Source organism: Macaca thibetana, chromosome 10 (assembly GCF_024542745.1).
Source record: "Macaca thibetana thibetana isolate TM-01 chromosome 10, ASM2454274v1, whole genome shotgun sequence".
NCBI classification, from domain to species: domain Eukaryota; kingdom Metazoa; phylum Chordata; class Mammalia; order Primates; family Cercopithecidae; genus Macaca; species Macaca thibetana.
In genome coordinates this window covers 89,315,321-89,331,923 of record NC_065587.1, presented here as the reverse complement: position 1 = coordinate 89,331,923, position 16,603 = coordinate 89,315,321, and the positions used below count along the sequence as shown (strand labels likewise).

General features: G+C 38.4%; 1 protein-coding gene across 4 annotated transcripts in view; it reads left to right on the top strand.

The window, feature by feature from the left end:
* The window catches only part of RALGAPA2 (Ral GTPase activating protein catalytic subunit alpha 2), a 321,485-nt gene that overhangs the window by 56,133 nt on the left and 248,749 nt on the right, over positions 1-16,603 (top strand). For all 4 annotated transcript variants that reach the window (XM_050745426.1, XM_050745427.1, XM_050745428.1 and 1 more), the window contains exons 4-6: positions 3,248-3,305; positions 13,571-13,614; positions 16,238-16,415. In XM_050745426.1, coding sequence (XP_050601383.1) covers positions 3,248-3,305; positions 13,571-13,614; positions 16,238-16,415 — 280 coding nt within the window. The remainder of the gene's footprint in view (positions 1-3,247; positions 3,306-13,570; positions 13,615-16,237; positions 16,416-16,603) is intronic.

Here is a 16,603-nt window from a genome sequence, read left to right as displayed (position 1 = left end):
GTCTTTGCATTTCTTGTTCTAACCTCTTTGCTTGTGATTTTTTCCTGTAGGTTGTAACCCAGTTCTGTGGGTTCTTGATCCTATGTGCTCATGGGAATATTTGAGTTTAGGTTCTGTTGGTAAGACAGTGCTCATGTGGGTTCTTATTAAGATATTCTGTAGAGAGCTGTTTTACTTATTCTGATTCCCTTTTAATATCATGTAACTTGACATAACAACCCAGTTTTTATATTTAGCTACTTTTTTGTGTTATTCATCTAAAATTAATGTTAGAGCATATTGCAAGGGGAAGACTTATTTTGATTTTTTCCCCCTGAAACAGCCAGTTTACTTCTGTACAATTTATAAATGGATCTGTTATGCCTGGCATTTGGTGTCTGGCTTACAAAGGTTGTATGTTCTCAAGGCAAGAGATTAACACTGAGCTCACTTGATTTAATATTGAAATCATTTTGTTATGTGACATTAATTTTCCCACATTTTCTAATATGTTTAACTTTTTAGAACTAGTTGTGCATATAAATACTCTTAAATATTTCTAATCTTTATAATAAATAAGCATACAAATAGCTGGCATATCAAAGATTTCTCCTTGGATTCGAGCACATTAGCCTCTGGCTTCTGCTTTACCTTCATTTTACCTTCTTAGCAGAGCTCCCTCAGCTCACGGATACCTCCAGAGCTTCATCGTGTCTTATTTTAAACTCTCTCAAAAGAGAGCTGTCATATGCACACAGCTTCAGCCGCTGCTCGTATCTGTTACCATCTAAATCCTGCCTCTGTACTCCAGACCCATTTACACATTTGCCTAGAAGAACATCTCCAGTAAGGTCATCCATTGACACCTCAAAATGGCAGGATGTCCAGAATCAAACTTGACAGCTTATTTGCCTCGGGTCTAAGATTGGATCTGGATTTGATCTCTTGGATAAAAGTGTTGCCATCTACTAAGCCACTGGGAGCCATGGAGACCTCCATTTACTACAGCCCCTCTACCCACTTATCCTGACAATTTTGTCTCCTGCATATCAGTATTATATGTTCTCTTTACCTGGTCGACCTTGGTCCAGGCCTTCTTATTTCTCCTCTGAAATGCTACCATTGCCTCTCTTCAGTGATTGTGTCTGCCTCCCCTCTCAGCTGCCTCCAGTTCGCCTCCAGCTGGAACCCATTTAGGGACCACACTGCTCCCATGAGGACATTAAGCCCCCAGGCTTGCCTGCCTCTCCAGGCCCATCTCCTCCCCTTCTCCCTGCCTACCAGCCTAACTGACCCTCCTGCTGCTGTGGTTCCTGTAAGGCACCAACCTGTCTTTGCCTTCTAGCATTCTCCCATGGTCTTTCTTCTGTCCCTATCCACTAGGCTAATTTAATTCATCTTCTAAGTCTCAGCTCAAGTGTCCTCATTTCCAGGAAGCATTCCATGAAGCCCCTGCTGAGGTGAAGCTCTTTCCCCCTTACTTCTGTAATGTTTCCTGCAAACGTCTGTCAGGGTTTTTTTGTTTTTTTGTTTTTTTTTTTTTGCTAAATGATACTCTTTTCTTTATCATCTCTCTTGCCCACTATTCATGAAATCTTGGAAGGATTACATATTTTATTTATATTTATTTTATTTTTCAAGAATGAAGTCTTGTCTGGTGTGTAGGGATTTTTCACTCAGTGGGATTTGGAATGTGTGTGGGTGTGTTTGAGTGTTTGTCAGAATTATCATGTAGTAACATTAGATATGAGATACCTTTCAGAATTATGGGCTTGAAAGATAAGGTGACTTGAATAGACTTTCTCAAAAGAATACGTACATATATTTGGCCAACAAGTTTATGAAAAAATGTTTGACATCACTAATCATCAGGAAAATGCAAATTAAGATCACAGTGATATATCATCTCACACCTGTTAGAATTACTGTTATCAAAAAGATGACGGGTAACAAGTGTTGGCGAGGATGTAGAGACAAGAAAACGCTGGTATACTGTTGGTGGGAGTGTAAATTAGTGCGGCCATTGTGGAGAATAGTATGGAAGTTCCTCAAAAAAACTAGAAATAAAATTGCCATATGCCCCAGCAGTCCCATTTCTGGCTTTATGTCCCAAGGAATTGAAATCAGTATGCAGAAGAGATATCTGCACTTCCATGTTTATTGCAGCATTATTCACAGTAGTTGAGATATGGAAACAACCTAAGTGTCCATCAGTGAATGAATGGATATAGAAAATGTGGTATGAATACACAGTGAAATACTATTCAGCCTTATAAAAGGAAATGCTGTGATTTGTGACAACATGGTTGAACCTGGAGGACATTGTTGCCAAGTCAAATAAGCCAGGCACAGAAAGATACTGCATAGGGCTGGGCATGGTGGCTCATGCCTGTAATCCAAGCACTTTGGGAGGCTGAGGTGGGTGAATCACCCAAGGTCAGGAGTTTGAGACCAGCCTGGCCAACATGGTGAAACACCTGTCTCTACTAAAAATGCAAACATTAGCTGGGCGTAGTGGCAGGCACCTGTAATCCCAGCTACTTTGGAGACTCAGGCAGGAGAATCACTTGAACCATGGAGACGGAGGTTGCAGTGAGCTGAAATCACACCAGTGTGCTCCAGCCTGGGCGACAGAGTGAGACTTTGTCTCAAAGGAAAAAAAGAGAGTGCGTGATCTCATGTATATGGAATCTACAAAAGTCAAATTTGTAAAAGTTTGGGGATATTCTTAACTATAATTCTAAAACTTATTAGTTTTTTTGGCCATTAATTTCATGAAATTCTTGCCACTGATTTCATTTTCTTGTCTCACTGAGTTGTTTACAGTCTCATTCTCTTTGTTTTCACTTTTCTTCCCAATCCTGTTCTTTGTCCAGAGACTAATAGTGATTATAATGAAAATGGGTAGGCGATGGTGAAAAAGAAGAAACCTGGGGAATCTGTCATTTGGGAAATTATTATTTTAATATTTAAGAAATAGTTATTTGATTAAGATAAAAATAGCATTTTAGGTTTTTTTCTTGTTTTCTTTTGGAGGGAATTAAACTTGGGACAGTAATCTCTTTAAAACATTCAGGTAAGCAAGCTTGCCTGGGGCAAGTGAAAGAAACGATCCCATAGGAATACAGCATAAAGTGCAGTATGTATGTTATTATAAATAGTTTCCTTTTCCTCTTCTAGAACTTATCTATAGTGAGTAATATGGGCCTGTCATGAAAATGTGTAATTTCATTTGTTGTTTATTTTCTTTATATCTTTTTTTTAATAGAAAATACTGCAGTTTCTACCTGAACGAATTTTCTTTCGATGGCATTACCAGAGTATAGGTAAGAACAATTAAAAATTTTTTAGTAATATGAATTTCTTCCAGTTGAATTTTCAGTAATTTTTATATAATTGATATCATCAAGGTAGCTTATAGAAAGGAATATTAATAAGGGCATGGTATTATGGTAATGAAAACCAAGACAAGTTCAACCCTGACTCTGGAGATAAATATGTCTATCTCTTCCTCTGTGTGCTCCTTAAGAGTGTAGTTCATAGGCCAGCAGCATAAGCCTCGCCCAGAAGCTTGTTAGAGATGCAGAATCTCAGGCCCCAGCCAGACCTCCTGAATCACGGTAGTGTGTATTTTTTTTTTTTTTTTTTTTTTTTTTTTTGAGATGGAGTCTTGTTCTGTTGCCCGGGCTGGAGTGCAGTGGCGCGATCTCAGCTTATGGCAACCTCTGCCACCTGGGTTCAAGTGATTCTCCTGCCTCAGCCTCCCGAGTAGCTGGGATTACAGGCATGCACCACCATGTCTGGCTTTTTTTTTTTTTTTTTTTTGATTTTTAGTAGAGATGGGTTTCACCATGTTGGCCAGGCTGGTCTTGAACTCCTGGCCTTAAGCGATCCACCCGCTTCTGCTTCCCAAAGTGCTGGGATTACAGGTGTAAGCCACCATGCCCAGCCAAGAGAATTCTTGTTCTTTAAGCCTGTATCATTGACTGAAAATTATTCTCTTTGAATGCTTTACGATGTGGCATTGAGAGGAAACTTGAAATAAAGCAAGTTACTACAGCTGCCTTTTCTGTCCAGTTTTTAACATCTAACGTCTCATCTCACTTGAATATACACAGCACAGCTGGAGGAATTCTGTGAAATCAATTGTGAATTCTGCCTTCTGTTTTAAGCAGTGTCTCCTTCAATCTCCTGCCATACAAGAGTCTAGCATTTCCTACAAGTTTTCTTACTTACCAGATGTTTGTATTTGTGGAGAGTGTGACCTTATGATGGAATCTAACTCTGTTTGATCATTCATTCATTCAAATATTTATTGAGGGAGAGACATTTGTGTGCAAAGTTCTGGAACAGAAACTAAGAATATATCACCATTCTTGTATTGTATAGGCCTTTTGCCCAGTCAGGGAATATATGAGAAAAAATAATTACAGCAAAATTGCCTCTATGAAAGAAGTATGATGATAGCAAAAAAGAAAAGTTGAATAATTCTGTTCAGAGGAATTGAGGAAGGCTTCAAGAGAGGTAACTTTGATCTAAGCCTTGAAAGATGAACAGGTGCAGCGTGGAAAGGGTTTTCTGAGTGGGAGATCAATATGTACAAAGTTGTGGAACCTGAAAGAATGCAGCATGGCTAGTGCATATTCCAAAATTCCGAATCCTAAATTTCATTTAGGATTATTTATGTGAAAATGGAATTGACTCTTATAGAAACTAAATTATTTGAAGTTATATGTTCTTAATTTAAATAAAGTATATATGTCAATTGAACCAAATGTATAAATCATTAAGATAGTGCCTTTATCTTTAACTATTTCAAATACACAAATACAGTTTTCCTTTAGATTTTAGAGAGTTGGCCATCGCATTTCTGCTTAATTGAGACTTTCAGCTTGTGTTTTTAAATTAAAGTGAAAATAAAAATTTAAATGTAAGATGTAATCTAAAGAGACATCATGGGGATTTGTGGTGCTCCGTGGTACCGTAGGAATGGCTGACAATGAGAAATAACTGCATGCAGTATTTTTTATCTGTGCTACATATAATCCTTCTTCAATTTTGTTTATATCATTTGTATGAAAACTATGCTCATTTTCTTTAGATAGCACTTTAGAATGTCTGAAGATTAGTAGGCTCTTCTCAGCATGAATAAATTTATTGGGACTATGTGTGAAAATTAATTTGCATTTGTGTTGTGAAACTTTATGTGTCTAGTAGGCAGTGTGTAGTATTATTTTAATTCTGCCTAATACCACATAAACTGGTTAAAATTGCTGGTACAAGTAGCTTTTTACCCAGTTTGGCAGCATCTTAGCAAGAACAATGACTGGAGACCTCAGACTCCTCAGTTGAGACTGCCAAATACTGAGTTTCCTGAGCCATCTAATAGCAGTATGTGTTGTTTATCTGGTGTGCAGAACAAGTTGTTGCTATAAAGTGGTCAGAATGAATAGTATTTCAGAATGCTGAAATATGAGCATTTGCATGTAAAATTATGCATGTTTATTACTGATGCTTATATACTTAGAGTCAAACAGGCTCTTTTCAGACAAATAATTTTTGCGTGATAATCATATTGGGTGGAAATGGGTGTTGACACAGGTCCACATCTCCTCTACAGTGATCTTTACTAGATGTGCTTTGGAATCAGGCATTTTCAGATTTTAGAATGGCAATGTGGTGCATTGATGTACAATGAAGCAAATAAGTTAGAACATCAAGACAATCTTAACATAACACTTCCAGTGGTCTGGGCAGCACCTTCTCCCCACCACCCCAACTATGTAAGTTACTATTTCTATAGCTTAAGATAAGAATATGTACCATTAATGGAATATCTACACATAAGATAGCCTTATTTGAGTCATTGCCAGCATATGAATTCAGATTAGGTTCTGTCCACTAATGACTTACACAGAAGAACTTCAGTTTTCCTATAATCTTTTGGATTTTGAAATGGTCCATAAGAGATTATGGATTTGTAATTATATACATATATACCTCACTGTACCTATTGAATTATTTCCAGTTTATTTGGATTTTTAAAACTGTTACCATTAGTCAGTCCAGGTCTTGACTGAGTTGTTGTAGAAACTTAGAAACTATAGGAAAATACCAGGTATCAAAGGAAAGGAATGTGCTTTAAATATGTCCTCAGCATTGGCATCCTGGACTTTTACAAAACCTCTGAGTCTTGGGCAAGGAGGGGCCTTCTCACCAGCCAGTGCCTGACATTGTAGGTAGCAATATTCCTTACCTACTAGGAAGAACACTCCTATACTAATGTCTTACTAGTTAAATGTTATTGCAGCTGGTGGGGGACAAGATATTCTGAAATGTTGGGTTAAAACCTTGAAGTCATGGTTATACACAACTGATGCAGTATGCTTCTTGTCCCACACTGCATATGACAGTGTCACTAAGCAGAGAAACCTAAAATAAGGGCAACTGCTATATTCTATGAGTCTCAAAAGCCGAGAAGGAAGAAAATAATTTGAAACATCAACCACCACAGTGCTTGAAGTCTGTTTCTTATCATGTCGTCTTATTTTTGTCTGTAGAAAACAGAGACATTCTATTTCTCTTAAAACTGCTTTTAGAGGGAAGGGATACTCTGTGGTTTCTCTTTGTTTTGTTTTTTAATGGCTGGCTTCTTGCTTTAAATCATTGAATGAGGAAACATTTGAACTCGTAAGTTTTGCAATGTGAAATGAACACCGGTTCATTATTCCAAGCATCTGGAGGTATTTCTTCAAGTGATGTTTGGAGAGCAAGATGACCAGGGAATACAACTCAACTATTTGTAAAGTTCCATTACTGACTACAAAAGAAAAAAATTGTTTATCCAATTTTTTCTGAAGTCATTTTTTAGGCCAGTAAATCATGGTGGATAAAGGTGACTGCTTGACATCTCATCTCTGGGCAATAATTAGAACTGATGCAGAGTGAGGCAGTGGCAAAGAATGGCACTGGCAGCAAACCAGGGATATTTGGTACAAGGGCAGGCTGTGCGTTGTCAACAGAGGACTTAGGTTATATGTGTGTTCACTTTAAGAAGACTTACTGCTCTGGAGCCTCTAGAAAGCAAGTTTCCTATCTCATTCAGTGTGTAGTGCTATGCCTGAACTCAATAATTATTTGTCAGGTAGGTAAAAGGATGTATTTTGTATTAGAGATGTTTTATATAAAAATGTTAAAAATGAATTTTTATATAAAAAATGTTAAAAAGGTTTAAAGGGGTGGGGCTCAATTACTGGAAATTTCACATGTGTGCAATACCTCATATGTTTTTTTATGAGTCATTATTAAATCTAGTTTGTTCACCTAGGTTTTTTATATACATAGTGTAAAAACCAAAGGCCTAACTAAGCTGAAAATTTGTTTTTTACTTTTTAAGTGTATTCCAGGTTTTGTGCCTGGGACTAACCAGTGGCCCCACATTGCCTGGGATGTGAACATAGGCTCTGACCAGTCTCATTTCTCAAGGTCCCTACTGCCCACTGGGTCCTATCCTTTCCTTGGGAGCCTGAGTCTGGCAGCTTTCCCTGGTGCCCTCATTCAGACCATACCATAGCTCACTCTTCCTGAGAGAGCGGGGTTTCCCTATGCACTTCACACAGGACTCCCTCTGAAGTGCATCACAGCCAGGCTAGGTGAAATCAGGGATCCCACGTGCCTCCATGTTCACCAGGAGATGTCTGGAACTAATGCCCCTGGTAGCATGGGGGCCGACTCACTTGGTGTTTTTCCATGCCCTCTCAGGGTGCTTTTACCATTATTGCTCTGTGCTTCTTCCCCTCCCAGGCACTTCTTTGTGTTTTGCCCTCTGGGGGTCCTCTTCTGGCTTTAAACAATAGCCCTAAAGCCTCAGCCTCTTTCTTTCACCTCCCTGACCACCTGAAACCTGACTTTTGTCTGAAGCTCCTCTGTCTCCCTCAGGAGTCGGGGTGAGATCATGGTCTTTCTTTTCTCCCATGCCAATTCCAGACGTTAGCCACCATCTCCACTGTGGAAACCTCTGTCCCTTTTACATGCCACCTTCTACCTCCTGGTTGCTGCCATGTCTTTTGACCTCCTGCTCACTTGCCTTCCCCCCCATCCCCCGTGGCTTTGTTCTCTCCTAGCCCTTTTCCTTCATGCCAAGTTACCCATCAGCCCCCACCCCTAATCCTATGTGCCTCTGTGGCTTCAGACCCTGATCTCTGTCTGACCACGTCCTCCATTCTCCTGATATTTGACCCAATCACTTCCAGGCCGGCTGATCTTTTTTATATATTTATGGGGGGTGGTTAACAATTTATACACAGTAAATTATTTATATTTAAAATGCACATTTTGATAAGTTTTGACATAGGTGTACACATACGAAATCATTACTACCATCAAGATAATGAACATAGGTACTACCCCCAAAAGTTTCCTCATCCCCCTTGGTAATCCCGCTCTCCCATCTTTTCTCACCTCATCCCTAGGCAACCTCTGATCTGCTTTTCTGGCCCTTGTAGACTAGCTTGCGTTTTCTAGAGCCTTACATAAGTAGAATCATGAAGCATGTACTCTTCTTTGTTTGGCTTTTTTCACTTGGCATAATTATTTTAGGGTTTATTTACATATTTCATGAATTAATAGTTCATTCCTTCTTATTTCTGAGTAGTACAGTATTCCATTGTGTGGATATACCATAATTCCATAATTTATTCACTTATTGATGGTCATTTGGATTGTTTCTAGCATCTGGGGCTATTACAAATAAAGCTACTATAAATATTTATACTCAAGTCTTTGTGTGAACATATGGTTTCCTGTCTCTTGGGAGTGGAATGGCTGAACCATGTAACAGTGGATGTTTAACTACTAGACTGTTTTCCAAAGTGGTTGTACCATTTTATGTTCCTACTAGCAGCGTAAGAGTTCCACTTACTCCATGTTCTCTTCAACATTTGTTATGGTCAGTCTTTTTATTTTAATGATAGTGTTATCTCATTGACTAATAATCTTAAGCATCTTTTTATGTGCTTATTTGCTATTTCTTTGTCTTCTTTGGTGAAGTTCAAATCTATTGCCCATTAAAAAAAATCTCCGATAGATGCCTTGGAAATATTTTCTCTCCATTTCTGGCTTGTCTTTTCATTCCCTTAATAGTGTCTTTGGAAAAGTTGAAGCTTTTAATTTTGAAGAAATCCAGTTAATCAATTTTTTCTTTTATGGATTATGCTTTTGGTGTCATGTGTAACAAATGTTTGCCTAACTCAAAGTCACAAAGATCTTCTGTGTTTTCATATAGCAGTTCTATAGTTTAGGTCTTTGATCCATTTTGAGCTAATTTATGTTAATTTCAAATGTTTAGTGGAATGCTGGTTCCTCATGCTTAGTGTGGATCTTGTAGTGCCAAGAAGTTCTCTGTTCCTATTCCACTGGTCTCTTCTAGCAGGCTTGGCATACTAGCAACCAGAGGGAGTTTCTTTCTTTCTCGCTCCTTGTTTGATGCTGGTGGTGTATTGCGTTGTGTGTAATTTGGTTTGAAGCATGATATTGAGAAGGAGGTTTTAAAAAATTAAAACTACATAAGAAAAAAATTTATAATGTTAAAGTTTTAGGTTAGAAATATCTGTATGATCTCCTGGTCTTGAAAATGTTATTAAAAGATTGTTAAAAGATTGTTACTTGGTCAAAGAGAAATTGTCAAATGTGACAATTCTTACCAATTTAAAGTGAGAAGCAAAGAAATAGATTTTGAAAATATCATTGATGAATTTGCTTTCTTCAGAGCCAGGAAAGTAATATAATACATTCTTTGTTATAAATAAAATATTTAAACTAATGCTATGAGTTTTAATACACCCAATTTTACATTTTTCAGCTACTTTAATGCTCTGTAAAAGAAAAAAAATACATAGAAACACGCATACAGAAGTATACCCTTTTTCTTTTCCCTCAGGTTCCCTAAAAATTTAATATTGTTCATTATGGATTCTTTTCATTTTTAAAATGCAGTTTTTAAAAACCATTGCATGAAAGTACTTATCTTGATTAATGAGTTTTTTGGTATCCCTTAAATTTTGTTCAGGGTCTACACTCTTCTCTCACTAGTCCCAACCCTGACATTTTTACTGCCTCTTCAAAAGTAGTAAGACTTACATTTAAAGGATATTTATGGTTAAAATGTAGTAAAAGCCAATAGAAATTAGAAATTCATAGAATCAGCCCAAGTAATTAGATCTTATTTACTTATTTATTCTTTCAGTTATTCCCATGGTCAATAAAGTGGCAACCAGTAGGGTTGATGAGGCATAGAAGAGGTGGGGTGGGTATAATTATAGCTTGGATAAGAAGTTTAAAAATCCACACAGGCGGCCGGGCGCGGTGGCTCAAGCCTGTATTCCCAGCACTTTGGGAGGCCGAGACGGGCGGATCACGAGGTCAGGAGATCGAGACCATCCTGACTAACACGGTGAAACCCCGTCTCTACTACAAAAATACAAAAAACTAGCCGGGCGAGGTGGTGGGTGCCTGTAGTCCCAGCTACTCGGGAGGCTGAGGCAGGAGAATGGTGTAAACCCAGGAGGCGGAGCTTGCAGTGAGCTGAGATCCAGCCACTGCACTCCAGCCCGGGTGACAGAGCGAGACTCCATCTCAAAAAAAAAAAAAAAAAAAAAAAAAAAATCCACACAGGCATGACGTATATAGAGGAACTTAAAAATTAAAACAAAATGAGAAATGACTTGATAATGTTAAAGAAGAAGTATCTTTGTGAACTTAAGGCCTTAAAAAATACCTACAGAGGGCTGGGTGCAGTGGCTCACACCTGTAATCCCAGGACTTTTGGAGGCCGAGGTGGTCAGATCACCATATGGTGAAACCCTGTCTCTGCTAAAATGCAAAAGATTAGCCAGGCATGGTGGTGCATGCCTGTAGTCTCAGCTACTCAGGAGGCTGAGGAATGAGAATCACTTGAGCCCCAGAGGTGGAGGTTGCAGTGAGCTGAGATCGCACCACTGCACTCCAGCTTTGGCTACAGAGTGAGACTGTATCTCAAAACAAAACAAAACAGAAAAACCCTGCAGAGGCCAAGCAAGGTTCTCAGGTACTTATCACCAGTCCTCAAGCTCTGTGCCCCACTGCACAAGTTTTTCTTGCTGATACATATATTTTTTTAATTAGAAAAGAGTTCCTTAGAGAATAGCTGATACCCTGTCTTGCATGAAAAATGTACTTACCACATACCAGGCACTGTTCTGTGCATTCGTATATATTAACTCGTTTAAATCTCACTGTCAGTTGTCTGATAGATACTGTTACCCCATTTTACAGATGAGAAAACTCAGGCATAGTGAGATGAAGTTACTAACTTAGGTTACACAGTTAATAAATGCAGAACTTACATTTGAACCCAAGCAGTCTAGCTTCTGAATCTGGCTTATAATTCCTAAGCTGTACTGCTTCACATGTACAAAAGAGTTTTTGAATACAACAGAATAGACTAGATCAAATACGTATGTATTAGTTTTCTGTTGCTGCTGTAACAAATTACCAGACTAATTTTAAAAAGTTTGGGACCATTGACCAATATGGGTCATATGTTCTAGGTGTCTGCATGTAATGTCCTTTCTATATGTATTTTTCTTCTCTTTGTGTAGGGAACAGTGGATATAGGCATCTGTAGGTAGTCCAAATACTTAAAAAACACCAACAGCTGGGCGCGGAGGCTCACACCTTTAATCCCAGCACTTTGGGAGGCCAAGGCAGGTGGAATGCCTGAGCTCAGGAGTTCGAGACCAGCCTGGCTAACATGGTGAAACCCTGTCTCTACTAAAATACAAAAAATTAGCCAGGCATGGTGGTATGCACCTGTAATCCCAGCTACTTGGGAGGCTGAGGCAGGAGAATTGCTAGAACCTGGGAGGTAGAGGTTGCAGTGAGCAGAGATCATGCCACTGCACTCCAGCCTGAGCGACAGAGTGAGACTCTGTCTCAAAAAAAAAAAAAAAAAAAAGAAAGAAAAAAGAAAAAGCACCACCACCACCACTACCAAAAACAAGCTGGACCCATCATAAGAAGGGGAAGGACTAACAAGCACCAATAGTCACACACAATGGCCAGGAGAAAGTATTTCCAAGAATATGTTGTAAGATGATGGATTAGCCAGATGGCTGGAAAGAGAACTGTCTGTGCAGACTTTTTCATTAGGTCTCCTGGGAGGTCTAGTATCTGTTGGCTCTGCCAGCCACCATGAGGTCCTCAAAAGCTGTAATGAAGCAGATGTTAAACTGAGGTAGAACAAACTGTCCAAGAAGGATGAACATGGGGATAAAGAACAAGGCCCAGGTTGAGGAAAGGTGTGGGCTAGATGGACACTTGAACCTTAGCTGTGACAGAAGGAGCCAGCCTAGTAAATGCTGGCTCTAGATCAAAAACTACTGGATACGGTTTGGTGAAGGCAGAAGTTGGGGAAGGGGAGACACTTTAGCTTCCTTCACTCATGGACAAGCTATTAGTTATTTAAGTGCTAGAACCTAGTCTGAGTCATGATGATGAATTTCCTTTGAGCCCTAGTGTTAGGTGTTACGAACAGTGGAACTGTTGTAAAAGGTTCCTTCAGATTGTCAGTGATTTTGTTGTGCCTAATGCATTTCTACAGAGAGTATTCATTTAATTATTATATATGTATTTATCAATGTAGCTGTGGCTTGTATCAGTTGTCAAAACACTGGCTCCCTTGTTAGAGGAGCTCTTTGAAATTCATTGATGGACTAAATATACTTGATATCTAATTTGTTAAAGAGCTATCACAATTTTTTCATCAGAGGATCTAAGTAATTTTTTTCTTAAAAGATCTGTAATTTGACTGAGAGGAAAGTTATCTTGCCTCAGATTTTCAGTATATTTCTATTTTAAAAGGTCATCTCCTTTTTTGAGGTTAAGATCCCGTTTTAGAGGCTACATAAGATATTTAGATGGGGTTGTATTTCTCCATACTGAGGTCATGAACACACTTATAGAAGACTTAGTAATAGTGTTGCATCCTCCTAAGGGAAGCTTTTCTCATTCTAGTGGACTGCAGCACCAAAGTTTTTGTAGTTGACTGGAGTTCCGAGTCAGCCTTAATTCTGCCTCCTTGACAGTGACCAAAGTGCTCTACTAGAGGATTTACTGATGGACCAAACCCCATAAATGTGGTTGTCATTGCCAGGAGAGAAACATGCCATTCTGAGTATTTGTAAAATGTTCTTGTAAAACTGTTTTGTGAGCAGTTGTTTTACATTATTTTTACCTTTAGAGATTTAAAAAGAAAAAAAGCATCCATTTTATGCATAACAAGAGACATGCACATAATCCACTGTGGGCATTTGGCTTACCTTAATATCAATCATTTTGACTGTTTTAAAATAATTCTGAAGAGATACATACTTAAAGTACTTTTATCTTGAAAATGTCTTTCCCTCTGTGACATTGCTTTGCTTCTGAAGGTCAGCCTTCTTCCTTTAATTTTTAAAAATTATATTTTTGTCATAAGTACATATTTTCTTCTTAAAATAGATCTTTGATATGCATTTTTATACTCTATTTATAATTCATTATTTTAAACTTTCAGGCTCAACTTTAAAGAAGCTTCTACACACTGGAAATTCTACTAAGGTATTTATTTTATCGTGTAATGGCATTTTTTATTATTCTTAAATTTGTTAATGCCACAAAGTAACAATGTTAGGCTATTTTGGAAAAAAGATCTTTAAAAACCACTTGATTTAGTTTTAATTTTTAATTGATAAATTATATTTTTAGGGTTTTGTTCTTACATCATACCTTATTGCGAGAGACATTTTAAATGGTATTAGAAGAAAATGGGTTGGGCTTCAGAGTTTAGAGTTCTGAGTTCTGATTCTGATTCTGCTGGGTATGGATAGGGACCATGGGCAAGGCACTGACTGCTTCAGTTTATCATCAGAAAAAGGAAGAGCAGTCCCCCTCTAAACTTCAGAGCTCACATGCTTGATTCTGTCCATCTTGGTAACCTGGTTGTTAAAATTATGGTTGTCTCTAATTAATTTTACTAATTTTGAGAGCCATTGTGGGAGAAAAGAACAACAGGGTCTCACTCTTGAGTATTTATTTGTGGCAGATTTATAGGTTAAAATTGGTTTATTTTGAAATGGATATGTCTTTTATTATAACATATACTTCTTGATGCTGAGATAAGATTTTGCTAAAACATAAGTGGCAGAAAAAATTCAGCCTGGGATGAATATTTTATGAAAGATAATTCACTTGGAGTTAATTACGTTGTGTGAATGCTTTTAATAAGCTAATATATTGGCTTAAACAATATATTGTATAAGCTATATATACTGGCTTAAACAATCACAGCCTCTTAAAACTTGATATGTTAACTGTTTCTCACATGTTGAAAAAAAAAGGAGTTATTCCTGGCCTCACTGTAGATTCTATATTTTGTCCCTCTTATTTTAGAGAAATAAGGTTATGATTAAAACCTATCAGTTTGTTAATCTCGTGTTTATAATTACCCTTATTTATGTTTAGTTCTCTTAAATACAGTTAACATATAAAAATCAGAGACTTGTGATAGAATTTCATAGAAACTTCCCTCTTGTTCAGTTAAATATAATTTAATTAAATACACATAGAGCTGGCTGGGCGCAGTGGCTCACACCTGTAACCCCAGCACTTTGGGAGGCCAAGGCAGGCAGATTGCCTGAGGTCAGGAGTTTGAGACCAGCCTGGCCAACGTGGTGAAACCCTGTCTCTACTAAAAATACAAAAATTAGCCGGGCATGTTGGTGCATGTCTGTAGTCTCAGCTACTCAGGAGGCTGAGGCAGGAGAATTGCTTTCCCCCAGGAGGCGGAGGTTGCAGTGATCCGAGATCATGCCACTGCACTCCAGTTTGGGCAACAGAGTGAAACTCCATCCCCCGTCAAAAAAAAAAAAAAAAAAAAAAGATATACATAGAGCCTTCTCTCTTCTCTCCTCTCTCCTCTCTCCTCTCTTCTCTCTTCTCAGTCTGATGGCTGAATAGTAATGTTACCACTCATTTTACCTGCTTGGCGAGAGGAGGGCAGGTGTGAGCAGGCATGGAGGTTTGAGTGGAGCAGTGGTGGAGTCCAGGAGCATGTTTGGAAGTACGCTGTGAATTTACTCTGTTAATGGGGCAACACTGTCACCAGCTGGGGTGTCTGTCCTAGTGTATTTTGACTTCTATTGGGAGTCAGCAGAATATTTTTATTTATTTATTTTGGCTCTTCTCCACTTTTTGGTTTGGTTTTATGGCAAAGCCTTGTGTCTGACTTGCAATGTTCTTGCTCTGGCAGAGTCAGCACCACCTTGAATTAATTGAAAGGAGATGAGGCAGTCACCCCAGTTGCTGGCATTTGGAGCTCACTACATCTTTCAGCTGCATGTGACATTTTTTCAGTCTCTTTTGCTTATTTTTTTTTTTAATTGACATAATCTTTTCAGTCATTTAGGAATACAGAAATGGAGGGACATGTGCTTTTGAATTCTAGGAATGGGATAAATTTGGAAGTGTAAAGAAAGAAAAAGGACACATCTCCCTATGTTGATGTTTCCTACAGCATGATGCTGGCAATTCAGAGCATGGCAAAGGTGTTGGAGAAATAGAATAGGGACATAAGGTATGAGGAGAGCTGCTGTGTCTCATTAAACCAGGTCTTCAAGGTCTTATTTAGCTCCTAGTCTTTTGATTCTCAAGAACATTATCAACATGTTATATTATAGTGATAGCACATATAAATTTGGAGGGAGATTATCTTTGTCATTGTTTTTATGGATAATTGAGGCCATGGGTACTGTTGCCTTACAGAATAAGATACTATTAATAGGAAGCACTTACATAGTGCTTACTGGGAGTCAGCCATTGTGTTATTCGGTTTACATATGTTAACTCAGTCTTTATCATAGTCTTTTGTGGTAAATGCTTTTATCCTTATTTCACAGATGGGGAGACTGAGGCATGGAGAAGTTAAGTGGTTCTCCGTGGGTCCCAGCTAGAAAGTGGCAGAGCTTGCATTTGAACCCAGGCACTTTGGCTCTAGAACCCTGGCTCTTAACTCGTGCTGTATTGCAGCGTCTTTGCTTATCTGTCACTAAGTAAAGAACTTGGTGTACTACCTAACACACCTTTAACTTGTAGTTTCTCTTTCTCAGACTGATACTCCATTGTAATGCATTTCTGTAAAGACATGTAAGTGTTTCATTTTCATTGTTTTTAATTTTGTTTTTAGATAAGATGTGAAGGAATCAGGCTGTTTCTTCTGTGGCTTCAAGCACTTCAGACAAACTGTGCAGAAGAGCAGGTGCTGATTTTTGCTTGCCTGGTGCCTGGTTTCCCAGCAGTCATGTCATCCAGGGGCCCTTGCACACTGGAGACACTCATCAATCCCAGCCCTAGTGTAGCTGATGGTAAGTTATGTTAGCAGATCTCCCATGTTGAAATTATTCTTGAACTTAGCATTGAGAAATGCTTTCTTTTTCATTTTCTTGAATAGAAATCCTGATGGAGTCTGAAGAGGAATTATTCCCCTTTCATATTCACTGTAGATTCTTACACACCTTAGAATCAAAAGACTTGGAGCTTATTTTATATGAAA